Source organism: Lithobates pipiens, unplaced genomic scaffold (genome assembly GCF_037356315.1).
Source record: "Lithobates pipiens isolate NorthernLeopardFrog02 unplaced genomic scaffold, aLitPip1_a1.2 Scaffold_22, whole genome shotgun sequence".
In the NCBI taxonomy this organism is placed as follows: Eukaryota; Metazoa; Chordata; class Amphibia; order Anura; family Ranidae; genus Lithobates; species Lithobates pipiens.
The window spans coordinates 97,978,930-97,996,218 of NW_027507784.1; the positions used below are offsets into that span (position 1 = coordinate 97,978,930).

The following is a 17,289-nucleotide window of genomic DNA, read 5'->3' on the forward strand; positions in this document are numbered from 1 at the left end:
CAGCAAAAAAGATAAAACAGAAACACCCAGTGTTTAGATGGTGAGTCCATGTACATGAAAACTAATTATAAAATAACTGAAAATAAAGTCCTCCAAAATTAGACCACAATATTCATAGATATCCGCCTCTCGGTTCAATAGAAACAAAAGGGATGTTCAATCCACCACCAACATGCGATAAAATTTGCCGCTTACCAGAACGACATGACCCCCCGCTACAGAGGGTCACACGAGACTTGTAAGGATAGATGTCACTTCCAGCCAAAAGGGGGATCCTCCGTGTCCTCCTGGTTCCACCACTCCAGTGGGGGTAGGAAAGGGGACCTGTTCCCGGGTGTCTTCCTCACAGGTCCAAAGGAGGGTTCAAATGCAGGAATATAGGAACCATAAAGGGAAAAAGACTCCAGATAGTGTAAAACCCTTTATTACTCACGATAAAAAAGTAAAAATACACTTACAAATGTATAGAAAAAAAGCCTTAAGTCTGCGGCATTTGAACCCTCCTTTGGACCTGTGAGGAAGACACCCGGGAACAGGTCCCCTTTCCTATCCCCACTGGAGTGGTGGAACCAGGAGGACACGGAGGATCCCCCTTTTGGCTGGAAGTGACATCTATCCTTACAAGTCTCGTGTGACCCTCTGTAGCGGGGGGTCATGTCGTTCTGGTAAGCGGCAAATTTTATCGCATGTTGGTGGTGGATTGAACATCCCTTTTGTTTCTATTGAACCGAGAGGCGGATATCTATGAATATTGTGGTCTAATTTTGGAGGACTTTATTTTCAGTTATTTTATAATTCGTTTTCATGTACATGGACTCACCATCTAAACACTGGGTGTTTCTGTTTTATCTTTTTTGCTGATAAGAGTCTTATATATTGGGAACTCATATTGCAAGATTTAAGTTTCATATTTTGGTTCTTTTCATGTGTGTTCTACATTATGTATGTTGTAAGTAACACTATTTATATATGGTTGTTATATTTTTATTAATTTTTGCACAATCACTTGTTTGTATAAGTTAAGCGCAGCTTAGTATTTTTTCAGTTGTTTGCACAGCGCCGCATATATGTGGCCACCCGGTGTTAAGGCACACATGCCGAGAGGCCACATATATGCGTACTGTCGGTACCAAGAGGTTAATAAATTTAAATTTGATTTTAAAAGGAACCTACCTGTATCTGAGCACCACAAACGGAAACCCCATTTCATTTTTTTTTTTTTTTATATTCAAAGCAAACTGACACATCCATCCACGTCTCCATGTTTTATCTTGTTGAGAAATCGCTTTGAAAAACACTAGCATTTCTAGCTGCAGCCATCTTGAGTAAGAGAGAGCAATTCATGTAGCATTTACGTACTGCAATCCATTTGTCCTTGGCTCAGGTATGCAGGTAGTAATGTATGCTTAGTTGAGACAGCCCCTCCTGTACCCAGAATATGCACATTATAGTATCTTCATATTCTGAACAAGCATTAAAAGCACTATAAAAAAAGCCATCATTCAATTCTGTAGCTGAAGGTAAATTAATCTTCAAAATTCACACCTGACACTCTGAAGATTTTTTTTTTCGTTATGTGCTTTTAATACATTGGGTGTTTTTAGCTTTTAGTTGGTGTTTTTCATTCTAAGTGTGGGTGGGGGACTCTGTAGTTAGTGGATCTTGGATATTCATACAAGGTCTGCTTTACCCACCTAAGGACCACCCGATAGCAGATATACTGCTACAGGGTAGCCCTCCTGTGCAGAAACACACACACACACACACACACACACACACACACACACACACACACACACACACACACACACACACTATAGGATTTTGTGTCCCTGCAAAGTGGGGAATAAAATCCATCACTTCCTTTAGTAAAAAGCATCTAACACAAAACACTAGCTAGCCACACGCTTAACCCTTTGATTGCTCTAGATGTTTAACCCCTTCCCAGACAGTGTAATTAGTACAGTGACCGTGCATATTTTTGCACTGATCATTGTATTCGTTTCTCTGGTGCCCACAAAGTATTTGTCAGTGTCCTATTGTCTGCCACAATATCGCAGTCCCGCTGTAAGCTGCTGTTCGCCGCTATTACTAGTAATAAAATAAATAAAAATGCCAATATATATCCCATCGCTTGGTTTGCACAAAAGTTATAGTGTCTACAATCAATATACACTTATTGGGATCTTTTTTACCACATGTAGCAGAATACATATTGGACTCAATTAATGAAGACATTTGATTTTTAATTCCTTTTTTTTTTGGATATGTCTTCCCTTAACCTGTTAAGGCCTGCCCCACACAGATATATTGCGGAAGGGCAGCCCTCCTGTGGCGAAATCGCGTATCTCCTACGTGATTTTGTGCACTTGGTCTGGGGCGTGCGCGCCACCGGCGACCAGTTCCCGCTGAGATTGGACACAGCGGTACCCAATCATTGGGTCCAGCAGATGCGATTTCCGACGGGACCCACTGGTCATTCTTAGGAGAGGCAGAAGGGAGGTCTGCCTGTGTAAACAAGGCAGACTGCCGTTCTACCAGGGGGGAAGATGGAGAGCAGGATGTAGATGAAGAGTTTGTTCCTACTAATCAGGAACACAAATCTGTCTTCCCCAGTCAAAGCACCCCCCACAGTTAGCAAGCACTCCCTAGGAACACATTTAATCCTTTGATTGCCCCTGATGTTAACCCCTTCCAAGCCAGTGTCAATAGTACAGTTTTTTTTTTTTTTTTAGCACTGATCACTTTATTAGTGTCACTGGTCCCCAAAAAGTGTCACTTAGTCCCGCTAAAAATCGCTAATCACCGCCATTGCTAGTAAAAAAATAAATAAATAATTAACAATAGCCCATAGTTTGTAGACGCTAGAATGTTTCCACAAAACAACCAATATACGCTTATTGGGATTTTTTACCAAAAACGTAGCAGAAGAAAGTAAAAAAAAAAATTTTTTTTTCTAAATTGTTGGTCTTTTTTTGTTTCTAGCGCAAAAAATAAAAACCGCAGAGGTGATAAAAGACCACAAAAAGAAAGCTCTATTTGTGGAGAAAAAGGACAATTGTCAGTTAAAGTAACGCAGTGCCATGTTGCAAGAAATGACTTGGTAATGAAGGGGAGTAAATCTTCTGGGGCTGAAGTGGTTAAAGATCTATCACTAGATAGATCAGCACTTGCTTTCATTAAAGCTTGGTTTGCATATATGCGAATTGGATGCATTTTTAACCACATCCAATTCGCATAACATGTGAATCAGACCGACTTGGAGCCGGTTCACACATGTGCGGGACGGCTGCGGTGCATTTTTAAAAAGGGTCCTGTGTGTTTTTGGGTCCGGTTCAGTTAACAATTCGCACCTGCATCGCACTTGAACTAGTGAACAGAAACACTCCGGACTGACACTGCGTCCGCATAGAATACTAGCTCATTATGAAATACCTGAGATTGAAGCCCCCGCAGAGGTCTCAGCACATTGCTCTGCCCGGCTACATGTCTCCCGGAGTTATTTCCAGGTATTGCAAGCTCCGGCGTTACGATTGGTTGGAACCGCAATGACGTCACTCCCGTGAATGTGTGTGGGAGCTGCCGGTAGCAGCACATCAGCTGAAGCAACAGCAAGCCATTGCTTCAGTGCGCGTGTGCCGATGATGTCGGCACATGTTGATACAGGGGATTATTATTATTATACAGGATTTATATAGCGCCAACAGTTTACGCAGCACTTTACAATATAAAAGGGAGACAATACAGTTATAATACTATAACATACAAGAGGATTAAGAGGGCCCTGCTCAGAAGAGCTTACAATCTAATAGGGTGGGGCGGGTGGTACAAAAGGTTATAACTGTGGGGAATGAGCTGATGGAAGTTGTAAAAGATTAGTTAGAGACATGATAGGCTTTCTTGAAGAGATGAGTTTTCAGAGATAGCCTGAAGGTAGCAAGAGTAGGGGATAGCCGGATGGGTGGTGGTAGCAAGTTCCAGAGGATGGGAGAGGCTCTGGATAAATCATGGAGACGAGTATGGGAGGAGGAGATGAGAGAGCTTGAGAGTAGGAGGTCTTGAGAAGAGCGGAGAGAACGATTTGGATGATATTTGGAGACAAGATTGGTGATGTAGCTCAGGGAGGAGTTGTGAATGGCTTTGTATTTTGAGTTTAATTTGCTGGGTGATTGGGAGCCAGTGTAGGAATTGGAGAAGAGGGTTGGCAGATATGCAGTGGTTGGTAAGGTGGATAACTGCAGGTTTAGGAGAGATCCATGGTAGCTACAGGTAAGCCTTATTATAGGCTTACCTGTAGTGAAAAGTGGTTTGTAAGGGTTTACAACCACCTTTTAAAATATGGTTTTCCCATGTGGATAGTTACATCCACCTTTTGAGCCCTGTCTCTCTCTGCCCTGTTCAGTGCACACACATAGTCCAGACCTGTAGCTTGTCCAAAGCACAGAAAGAAAAAGGGAACTGTTAGCTTGTCTGGTGAATGGATTGCATCTTGAGAAGAGCGCTTTCATTCATGAAAACACAGGAAAAACACATTAGTTAATTATTGGTGTCCTAACATCTGATATGCACATGCTTATAATACAATGCTATTGCATAAATTACCACTAAGAAAATCTGAGAGCAACCATAAAAAAAATCTGTGATCAGGCAATAGCTAAAATGGAAGAAGATAATAAATATGAATTCATGGTGACAGGTGCACGGAGTTGATGGAAGTTTTGGCAAATGTTTACTTCCAATGGTTGCTGTTTTTTTTTTTGCCATATTCATGACTTGTACTTGAACATCCTATTCTTTCCCTTTAGTCGGAAACAAATTTAAGCAAAGAAATGGAAGCAGTGATGAAAGATATCAAGAGCACCACTCAAAAGAAGTACACAGACTACAGCAAGACGTTGGGTTCCCCTGATAATGACTTTCTGTTCATGTACTCTGTCGCTCGGTAAGTCTCCTGTTTACACTGAAATCAAACCCCTTCCTCAGCAACCTATCACACACACATTGTATACCAAGAATTAGAGGTAACTTTGCTAGACACAGCAAATGTCCAAAAATGTTTTTTTTTTACCCTGGGGTTCCACTTTAAGAATTTTCCAGTGCTACTAGCAGACCATACACAACCTGATTGACACAGATAATGAAGTTGTAGTGTTTGAACTCTGAAAAGGAACGTTTTATTAACATTTAAAGAAAATATAAACTAAGTCCTGTAAAAACCCTTCCAAATTTGTAATTATTTAGCTATAAGCAGTAACTTTAATCATTAATAAAGTGTCAAGTGAAACAGTGATGTTATAAAAACAATGCACAGTTCCTGTATTCATGCAAATGACTGGTCAGAGCTTTACTTTCCTACCAGATCCATGGTAAGCATTTTTGGAAAATCATAATAATGACTTCTGCATTTATAACACTGTTACTCTGCATTCCTGAAAAAAAACTGAAATATAACGGAACCAAAAAAACAGCATTTTGCTCCTATCCATTTAATTTCTGCCCGTGTTTTCATTGCGCCAACTGTAGACATTTTGCAAGCCGTGCGAATCGCCCGAGGAGCGGTAAATTCCCAGTGGATGCCCTTATCAGCAGAAACCAGATGCAACCCTGAGCAAGAGTATTATCATCTTTAAATTGCCTTTTTTCCTTGGAGCAGAGAGGATTAAAACATTCCCTTGGAAATGGGTGGCATTAGCAGCACAAACTTAGTGATGGTAATACATAGAGGCTGTCTTCTGTGAGCAATGGAAAAATATCTCTAAAGAGCCTGAAAAATAGTTGCAGACACAAGATTTCAGGACCATTGCCTGCATTAATTTTGTATTCATGAAATCCTATTTAAGAAGCTTAAAGAGTTAAATGACGTCATTGGAATCTGCTGGTATACCTAAATCATGCGCACATTTCACTATTACAGTCAATTTCATAATATTTTATTTTTATCCAGGAAATGTTCCTGAAACATGGGGGATATTTTTGCAGGAGGAAATACAATTGTTGCTAATTACCATACTGCCTTTGCAAACTGTGGCCCTAAAGTGTTTGTAAAGTCTTGTTTTTTTTCTTATTTCAAATAACAAACATGTTATACTTGCCTGCTCTGTGTAGTGGTATTGCCCAGGGCAGCCTGGACCCTGCTCTTCTTGGGTCCCTCTTAGCTGCTCCTGGCCCCTCGGTCTTGTCAAGTGCCCCCACAGAAAGTACTTGTTATGGGGGCACCCGAGCTGAGCTGCAGCTCTGTGTGTCCTTTCAGATGCGAAGCTGCCGTTAGGCCCCCACCCCTTCTCTCTCCTGATGGGCTTATAATTGATAACTGACTTTGACCGCAGCAGGGAGCCAATGGCTCTGCTGCTGTGTCTCAACTGATTAGGAGGGAGAGTAGAAGTTTGCACACTGAAATATTTTGTTTCGAAATTTAGTTTTCGTCCGAAAAATAAATTTATTTTGTTACTCCCGAAAAAATTGTTTTCGTTTCCTTAAAAAATGCATTTGTCCAAAAATCCAAAATAGTTAAGGTTGAATGTGTCATTGAAGGCTTATTTTAACCCCCGTAAATACTGCGCCATGAAGGCACAACTGTGTGCATTGCATGCGGTTGCAGAACGGATGTGGCACAGCCTGATACACTTGAATAGGTCACATTCAGCAGCAGTGGGCCCAGGCTACAAAGCAAAGCATCACACCATTTGAATAACCCTGTCCGATTGCCTTTGCCGCTTGGGAGGGGGGGATTGGTGACAGTTTGGACAGTAATGCTCAACTACCACTTCTTACCACCCTCCCAACTGCAAGTGTAAACAAGCCCATAGTGTATGTAAGCCCAAGAACACATGTCATTTATTGCAGCTTACAGGTTCTTGGATGTGGTGGCTGCATTTGTTTCTTTATTCTTTGTTTCTTTCTTTCATTTTTGGGGAAGATGGTAATTGATAAGCGTTTAGCAAAGACATAGAAAACTGATGGCAGGATCAACAGGTTTTTTTTTCACTTATGGATCATATTTAACAAAACCCTTTCAATGGTATATTTACATAACAAAATGGAACAGATTAGAGAAGTTAATTGTTATGCTGCGTACACACGAACGGACTTTCCGGCAGACTAAGTCCCACGGTCTTCCCGACGGACTTTCGGTGGAGTTCCGACGGACCTTATGAACGGACTTGCCCACACACGAACAGACTAAGTCCATTCCAAAGTCTGTTCCTTTTGAACGTGATGGCGTAAGACGGGACTAAAAAAGGAAGTTCAATAGCCAGTAGCCAATAGTTTCCCTTGCGTTGTATTTGGTCCATTGGACAGATTTGAAACGTGTTCTATTTCTAGGTCCGTCGATTTTTTTATTTTATTTTTTAAATATGAAAAGCGTTCGGATTAGCCCACATACGATCGTATTGTCCGTCGGACCTAGTCTGCCGCAAAGTCCGGGTGTGTGTACGCGGCATAAGTTTAAATTCCTTCAATTATCGCCTGTTTTAACATCCCCATTCTCACAGAATAATATGCTTTATATTTGTCAAACACACATAAATGACACAACTTTTAGCTAAATGGTATTTCAGAGAATTTACCTGCTCAGTGAAGTTTTGTACCATCAGAGGTTAACGTTTCAGAACCTATAGAATGGCATAACAAAGGAAGCCTTGCTAATACCATTTTCTACTGTGCAGATAGGTGTGGCGAGGGATTAATTTTACAGCTGTTCACTGGAAGTGGGATATACTGGTTCCAGTGGGTCATGTATTGGATAGCGAAGGCAATGAAGTTTCTGCCCTAATGGCTGCAATTTCCTGGGTTGCATTAACAATATGCTTATTAGTTGCCTTGCCGTTTTCAAAGGCAGATTTGGTGTTTCTTTAACCACTTGCAGACCGGACCATTTTGCTGGTCAAAGACCAGACCACTTTTTGCAATTCGGCACTGCGTCGCTTTAACTGACAATTGCGCGGTCGTGCGACGTGGCTCCCAAACAGGTTTGAAATGTTTTTGAAACATTTTTGGGACCATTGTCATTTATACAGTAATCACTGCTATATAAATGCAGTGATTCCTGTGTAAATGACACTGGCAGTGAAAGGGTTAACCAGTGGGTGGCAGTGTAGGGGTTAAGTGTTCCTAGGGGTGTGTTACTAACTGTGGGGGGGTTGGGCTTTCATTTAGTGAACACTGATCTCTGCTCCAATCACATGGAGCAGAGATCAGCGTCACTAGTTGCTAGGCAGAATATAGAAATGTTGTTTACACAGCATTTCCTCCATTCGGCCGCTCCGTGCGGCGATCAAGTCCGCGGGTCCCGCGACCGGACTCACGGGGGTCCCGACCAGCGCGGGAGCGTGCCGCCGCCGGCGCGCTCCCAGTGGCAGGGTGGCATTGAATATTGGACGTACCTGTACGCCAATATGCCTGCCCGTGCCATTCTGTCGACGTACATCGTCGTGCGCTGGTCGGGAAGTGGTTAAAGTGTAAGTAAACCCAACCATTTAATAGTTGAAAAAAAGTTACATTCCCGGCATGCCAGGAAAGCTAACTGTCACATTGGTTGTGCTCTCAACCGAACTGTCAAACCATCAAATGGCTGGTGCCATAACTGATCACCTGTGCAGCACTATGGCAGATGAAGATCAAACCGAGCCCAGAATGGCAGCTTCCTTGGCTGAAAACAATAGGAAGGTTTACTTCTACTTTAACTTTTTTTGGACATTTTTACAGCTGCTGTTTTTGGCTTCAGATGATTTTTTCTACAGTCAATAAACTCTCCAGGGTGTTATCTTATGTGTCCATGCACACAAGGCTCACCAGCGTTTAACATTTTTGATCTCATTGAAAAAAAAAAAAACTCTCTTGTAAACGCTAACGTTGAAAAACTCACAGCAAAGCTACAGGCATTTTTATAACGTCCAGTGTGCATGAGGCCTTAATGTTGCTGATCATAGAAATACCATGGTGTTAACAGCTGTTTCTCTTATATCAATAGAACAAATCTAGAACTGGAACTTGTCCACTGTGGAGACAATCTATGCTCTGGAGGAGCTAGTGCTGGAGGGAAAAGATCTTGCCTGAGTAAGTTAAAATTTTAAGCAAAACTTGTTAGTATAAACACGTTTCACCAGACAGGAAGTGTGTGGAAAATCTAAAACAGTGGCATGGAGCACAAGAAAGGGTGATGGAGTTTTATTCTTCCATACTTTACTATAAACTATTTTTTATTTCTGTTTTGATGCTTTTGGAAATTTTCCCTTGTCTCCTGTTAATGAAACTGGTCGCTGTTAGTAATTGAGGGGACATTTCTCTAATGGAGCCACAGATAGAAATCAAAACCAAATGGTTCCTCTAATCCTCCCCATTTCATCCAAAACTAGAAAAAAAAATAGTTTTGGCTGGGCACACTTTTTAACATGTAAACAGCAGAGGCAAGCAGATTCAATCCCAATATAAAAAGAGGGTGGGTTTGGGACTTTGAAGCATATGGTCAAATGAGCATACGCCTCCATGATAAGAAAAGGCAGGTTGGAACTTTGCGTGAGATATGTGTTTGCACAATTGAAAATGATTCCACAATATTACAAAAGTTTATTCATAAATTGCACATGAGAAATGGTACATTGCAAATATGATGAGCTGATTTACATAATTGACAACAATTAAAATTCCATTATTACACATGATGAATGAAATCCATGTGTAAGATGGGATGTAAAAAGCATAATTTATAAAAAAAGACTATTTAAAAGCTTAAAAATGCTCTTAGTGGCTAAAGTTCCACTTCTTTAGAAGAAAATCCAGAACGTATAGCTACAACAAATATGAAAGATTCTCCAAATTACTTAAAGCAATAAAATGAGGATAAGGTGGAGGGGAAAAAAAGCCGGACACCCCAAAAATTACTTGCATATCAGCTTTGAAATAGATCATGAAATGCTGAGAACTGGAAGTTGAGGAAGGTTGGAAAATGTCCCTGTTGTGAGCTGCGGGGACATGGATCTGCGGGCAGCCAAGGCCGACGCCACAATCGAGGGTAGGAAGGAAGAAATTAAGGGCGTCCATGGTGAAATACATGATGGTGCCTGGGAGCAGCTCCAATATTTAAATTAATGGAAATATTTTGTAGTCAATGAGGTGTGACTTGCAAGGGGCATACAGCCTATGTACTAGTGAGGTCAATGTGAAGGAAAGAGGTGAGGGAAAGCCAAAGAAGTTGTGTTTGGAAATCACCAGATAACCTTATATCAAAAAAGGCAAAAAGCGATATTTGATTATGCAAATATCCTGGTCTGTTGCGATCCTGGGATTGTGACAGACCAATCCTGTCCAGAGAATCAAGAACTACCTAAGGTGACCAGTCACACCTAATTGACTACAAATTTATTTCAATTAATTTAGATATTGGAGCTGCACCCAGGCACTATCACTGTTTTTGTATTATCCAGCTGTATTTACTAGTTCAAGTGAAAGATATAACATCAACATATCAGGGAAAAAAGTCATAAAATAAACAATCACTGAATTGGTAACAAAAAGGATCACCCCTCTTATGTCAGTATTTTGTTGGACCACCTTTTGCTTTAATTACAGCCTTCAGTGTGTTTGGATTTGTCTCTACTGATTTTGCACATCTAGACTTTGCAATATTTTCCCAACTCTTTTTTGCAGAACTGCTTAAGTTCCATTAAATTTGATGGTGACTGTTTGTGGACTGCAGTTTTTAAACTCGTAACACAAATTTTCAATGGCGTTCAAGGCGGCTCTGACTAGGCCATGCAAAAACATTCACATTTTTCTCCTTCGACCACTGTGTGGTAATTTTTGTTGTGTGGTTTGGGTCATTGTCATATTGTAAGGTAAACCTTCTTCCCATTAACAACTTTCTGGCAGAGGGCAGCAGATTTTCCTAAAATATTTGATGGTATTTTGCCCCATCCATTTTCCCTTCTAATCCTGACAAGTGCTCCAGTCGTGGCCGTAGAGAAATGCCCATAACAGGATATTATCACCTCCATGATTTACTGTAGGAATGGTTTCCGGCAGACATATTTCTTGAGGCCAAACAATTCAATTTTTGTCTCATCTGACCACCTTAAACACACCTTGAAGGTTCTGAGGCCACATGGAAAAAGGTGTTATGGTCAGAAAAAAATTAAATTGTATTATTTGGCCTTAACACCAAACTTTATTTCTAGTGGAAATCCAATACAGCTCACCATCCAAATAACACCATTCATACAGTAAAGCATGGAGATGGTAATATCCTGTTAAGGGGTTGTTTCTCTGCAGCAGGGACTGGAGCACTTGTCTGGATAGAAGAAGAATTGAGGAAAATTTGCTGCCCTCTGCCAGAAAGTTGTCAATGGAAAGAAAGTTTCTTTCAACAGGACAATGACCCAAAGCACACAGCAAAAATGACCACACTGTGGGTTGAAGGAGAAAAGGGTGAATGTCTTTGCATGGCTTAGTCAGAGCCCAGCTTTAAACCCAATTGAAAATCTGTGGCATGACTTGAAGACTGCAGTTGACAAAGATAACCATCAAATTTAACTGAACTTGAGCAGTTCTGAAAAGAAGATTGAGCAAATAAGATGTGCAAAGTTAGTGGAGACATATCCCAACACGCTAAAGGCTGTAATTCAAGCAAAAGGTGGTCCAACAAAATAATGATATAAGGGGGGAGTGATTCTTTTTCCAAATCCGTGATTCTGTTTTTTATTTTATTTCACATGTTGGTGTTGTATCTTTCACTTAGATGTTATAAGTTGCACTGAGTAAATACGGCTGGATAAAACAAAAACTGTCTTCCTTTCAGACTGCAAAGCAACAAAATGTGGTTATTTTAAAGGGAGGGGATTCTTTTCTATACCCACTGTATATAATAATATACTCAGAAGTAGGATATACACTGGAGATATACATCTTTTTATATTAAAGAAGTATAATTTTTAAATACAATGCCTTATATTACCACCAGTCTTCAGCTTCTCTAGGTTCAGATAATGATCTTCCCTACAAAAACCCCTTAAAGTGATTGTAAATGCTGGATTTTTTTAAAATAACATATATATATACTTAACCTGCTCTGTGGATTAGTTTTGCACAAAGCAGTCCTGATCCTCCTCTTCTTGGGTCACCTGCAACAACCACTGCAAAAACAGATGTTGTTCATTTACATCCATTTACTTCCATTCAGTTTAACCACTTCCGGACTGCCCACCATCGTTATACGTCGGTACTTTGACGAGGAATATCGTTGTCATGGCAGCAGCTAGCTGCCATAACCCTGGTATCATCTTCTAAAGCGGGCAGTCCCCTTCAAGATTAAAGTGGTCTCTGCAGCAAATTTGCCGCAAGATCGCTTTTATCGGAAGCGGGAGAGAGACGCTTTCCGCAGCTTACCGGAGCTGTCGGCAGCGGCGGGGTCGATCGGATCTTCTCCTTTGTGTGACATGGAGATGAGTGAGGGAAAGATGGGGGCCCCACCTGTCTCCATATCATTGCAGGGCAGAAGCGACGTCAAGAAGTTTTTTTTTTTTTATTATTGCATTTTTTATTGCATTTTAGGGTAAATGAGATCTGAAGTCTTTTTGACCCCAGATCTCATATTTAAGAGGTCCTGTCATGCTTTGGATGTTTACATTCCTTGTAATAGGAATAAACGAGTAAAATAAAAAAATAAAAATTTAAATGCGCCCTTCCCAACGAGCAGAAGCGAACGCATACTTGAGTAGCACCCGCATATAAAAACAGTGTTCAAACCACAAAACCACACGTGAGGTATCTCTGTGATCGGTAGAGCAAAAGCAATAATTCTAGCCCTAGACCTCCTCTGTCACTCAAAACCTGCAAACTGTAGAATTTTTTTAATCTTCACCTATTTTTTAAACGGGCGCAATTTTGAAGCGAGACATATTTGGTATCAATTTACTCAGCATAACAATATAAAAAAAATTTGGCTAACTTTTACTGTTTTGTTTTTTAATTCAAAAAAAGTGCGCTTGTAAGACTGCTGCGCAAATACTGTGTGACAAAGTATTGCAACGACCACCATTTTATTCTCTAGGGTGTTAAAAAAAAAAAAAAAAAAAAAATGTATAATGTTTGGGGATTCTAAGTAATTTTCTAGCAAAAAAAAAACTGTTTTTAACTTGTAAACAACAAATCTCAGAAAGGGGCTTGGTCCTTAAGTGGTTAAACGGACAGAGACTTTTTCCCGTTTAAAATAATGGACTTGAACAGATGCAGGTATAATGGAGTGATTATCTGTTTGCCCATAGAATTGCATTTCTGTCCATTTTTCATCTGTAACGGATAGATGAAAACCAGACAAATAGATCGCCCTTGTGCAAGGGGGCCTTAGGCAAGAGGTGAAGAAAAATTAAGTGGAAGATGAAGTTCATATTTACGGACACTGGGCACAGGTTCTTTGGGCTGAAAGGTGTGCACCTCCAGATCCTGTGTGGCAGGCGGAGATCAATGCTGGAGGCCCTGTTCCTCCCTGGATTGCCAGCAAGCAGGTAACCTCTGCCGAAGACAAAGTGGTGAGGATTTACTGAAACTGGTGCACACAAAATCTGGTGAAACTTTGTAGGGCTGAAACAAGTAATCAACGTAATCGATTATCAAAATAGTTATAAACTATTTTCATATTCAATTAGTTGTTCAGCTGATTATTACATTAACATTACAAAGCAAGAGCGTAAACATATACGCAGCCCTGTAAATAAAAAACCTTTACTCACTGTAGAATGCATGAAAAACATGCGGTACTCAAGATCTGCAAAACTTGATTGGCAATCAACATAAAGCTTCCACTTTTTACATTGTAAAACCTTTTTGACATTTAAAAATACATTTCTTTCTATGGTATCCAGATTGTTGACTAAACTATGTGGTGTTGACCTCCTAAAGTCAAGGACATCCTTGAAGTAAAACGCGCTTTTGCCGCGGAGACTCCGTTCAGTCAATTAAGAGCCTGTGATCGAGACACTCCTCTTCTGTATGTTTCACTGTGGTGGTAATGAGGTGTCTTTACTGTGATTAAGCACAGCACTCTATAATAGTCTTGTAAGAAGTGTTAACTTTGTCGATTAGATATTGCATTAAATAGAATGCAGTGTCCCAGGTGAGCTTTTACAGCAAAAAGCATCAGGGAAAAACAGTTGGAACAAATAGGTCAAGTACTGTTTTAGTAGATTGAGCTATGAGGACAGAAGCACTGGGGAAATGTAAATGAGAAGTGATTGATAGACCTGCCTATGTCAGCTTCTGAAACAATGTGACAAGGTGAACAAGCTGTTTCTGCCTACTAAATTTAACTGCTCTACCTCCCAGTAATGCTTTGCTTTGTTCAGGCTATTCATAATTTTGTTTTTTCGTAGGTTATTAGGTTCCCTTTGATTTTTACATTTTTGGTGACTGGGGCTTTTATATTTCAATGTTTTAATCATAGTATCACGTTAAAAATATTAAACCTCTGTCTGCACTTGCTAAAATAAATTTCCAGTAGAATGAAGAAATATATGTTTTATTGAAGTCCTTCTATATAATACAGAGGAGACTCTCGCTCTCACAGCCCTTTTGCAAACAGGCCACATTCCATAGTTGCTTGCCTTACTAGGTTCTGATGGGTTGGAGTCCACCAAGTGAAACATATATTACATTTAATTTCAATGTTTTCTTTATGGTGCCACACTGCTAGGGATTTCCAGTAGGGATCTCTGTTCTAAAAAGAAGAAAAAAACACACATAATTACTGGGAACATTGGCCCCTATTACATTGTATTCATTGTATTCTCAAACAGTCTTCCTGAAATGGCCTTCAAATAAGAACCCGTCAGTCTTAGTTAAAGGGATTGTAAATGCAGAAGGCTGTTTGATCTTAATGCATTCAATGCATTAAGATAAAACATCCTTCTGCAGGCATCTGCCCGACTCAGCCTCTTGTAATACTCACCTGAGCCCGTCTTTATCCAGCGATGTTGTAGGATTGTCTGAGCTGCCCGGGACTGTGCTCCTCATCGGCTGAGACAGCAGCGCAACGTGATTAGCTCCCACTGCTGCCAATCAAAGTCAGCCAGCCAAGCAGGAGGGAGAGGGGGTTTGGCCTGGTCGTGACTCCTTTTGTGAATGGACACAGGGAGCTGTGACTCCGCTTGGGTGCCCCCATAGCAAGCTGTTTGCTGTGGGGGCACTCAACAGGAGGGAGGGGCCAGGAGCACTTTCATTTGGTGCTGAGAGGTATATACAAAATCTGAAGATTTTCCTGCATGCCTTTCTCTTTTATCTTTGTGAACTGGAATTTTGCACTGCCTGACAGTTACACTTATGTTAGGCTGAATTCATTGGAAGTGTATTGGTGTCAGTTATGTCCAGGGTCTATTATAAGGCCTTAAGCCCACAGGATTTTTTCTTTCCTCCCCTAGATGCCTATTCTCAAGGGGAAGAAAAGGCAGCATCAAAAATGTGCATAAAGCCATGTTTTGCAAACGTGTTTGGGCGCATCAATCACTTGAGCGTTCATTCCATTGGCCAGCACTAGACACACCTAGACTCTTCAAGCATTTTTTGACACTGGAATGCCTCTCTCCTGAATGCTTTGGCCCTGGGTTTTTAATTTTCTGCCTCCGAAATACCAGTAAATGCCTTTGTGTGCATAAACACGTAGGCTAACATTTAGAGGCACCCTCCTCCCACACACACTAAAAGTGGCATTTAAAAGGTCATGTGTGTATGAGGCCTAAGAAAGCTATTTGGCAGCTGGGGGACCAGTCTATGCAAGTATAACCTAATTACATTGCATGTCTCTTCTGCAGAAAAAGACTAAAAAAAATGTTGCTCTTGCCTGAGGAGGATGTGCAGTGTTTAGCTTGGCTCACTCTGTAAAATGCAGGGAATGCAACCAGGAGCGCAGGAGTTGCATTACAAACGGGTGACCAGTGGGATTAGAAGAGAGAGGGGCACCTATAGAATGCAGAAGATACTGTTGCTTTTTTTTTAAAAGAATGTAAAAATAAAAAATTTTGATTTGAAACCATTACTTTCCTTTTTAAGCAAGAAAATGGTATATTGTATGAATAATGGTAAATTAAACCTTTTCATGTGATTTACAGTTTTTGACTGTTATTCACGAAGCTTAAACCTTCACTTATGTAATTCTTTCTTGGACAATTACAATTGTCAATAACTGCAGGTTTAGTTAACAGGGAAATGAGTGTGTTAATTGTTTAATCCATGCCATCAGATATCTAATTAGATGAGTGACTGCACTACATTAAATTTTAAACAGTGAATTGGCTTCATTGGTAATATAACCCACACCGGTATGTTTCCGTCATGACTTTAAAGCAGGAAATCGCATATTAAAACGTCTTCTGGTTTTTGGTCATATTGTTTTTTGTTTTTTTTAACAATAGTTTAAAATAATATGTATAGAAATCTGTTTTACTAAAAAGCATCTACTGCAAGACACATCTACAGCATTCGGAAAGACCAGCTCAGGCTGCAGACTTTTAAAGTCCAGTGCTGCTTGAATGCCTGTTGGCAGACTCTATAAATAACTAGTCAAATTAAGTATGCCCCCTTTGAGCTATTTAGCTATGTTTTTTAAGTGTGTGTGTGTGTGTGTATATATATATATATATATATATATATATATATATATATATATATATATATATATATAAATATATATACATACATATACATTTTTTTTTTCTTTGTCTCTTGTTGAACATTTTAACATTAAAGTGGGCATGAAGGGCAAAAACCTAACTAACTATCTAGCCCTGTAAAGGAAAAATTGCTATGCTTGCCTATTCTGCAGCCACCCCGGGCTGGTCCCAGCAGCTTCAGTGTGTACGAGAGGCAGCCGACAATGGAAGCCCCCATAGTAAATCTAAGGGTAATGTCACTTCTCAGGCATTTCCAAGTCGTTTTCTTTCACCTGCACACAGAGGGTGCTGCTGGAGACTGGACTGGGGTGGCTTCAGAATAGGTAAGTATAGTAATTTTATTTTTTTCTTTATAGGGCTAGATAGATGGGGCTTAGAACACGGCTGAGACTATGTTTCAAGTTAGTTAGGTTTTGTCTTCACTTCCACTTTAATCCAGTAGCAGATTGAGATTTAACATATTATTTCCAAATGCAGTGAATCTAAAATTGGATATTTCAACGTCTGTCTTAGATGGGAATGCAACTAAGGCTTGGGGGGGGGGGGGGGGGGTTAGTATTGAATACGCCTGCAGTTTTATATGTTGAAAGGATAACTGTGCCCTCCATTAAATTATATTTAAGCTCAAATAACA

The 17,289-nt window shown here is 40.3% G+C and overlaps 1 protein-coding gene across 4 annotated transcripts in view; it reads left to right on the forward strand.

The window, feature by feature from the left end:
• UBR3 (ubiquitin protein ligase E3 component n-recognin 3) overlaps positions 1-17,289 on the forward strand; it is a 301,116-nt gene that overhangs the window by 213,825 nt on the left and 70,002 nt on the right. For all 4 annotated transcript variants that reach the window (XM_077447962.1, XM_077447963.1, XM_077447964.1 and 1 more), the window contains 2 exons: positions 4,806-4,942; positions 8,972-9,057. In XM_077447962.1, coding sequence (XP_077304088.1) covers positions 4,806-4,942; positions 8,972-9,057 — 223 coding nt within the window. The remainder of the gene's footprint in view (positions 1-4,805; positions 4,943-8,971; positions 9,058-17,289) is intronic.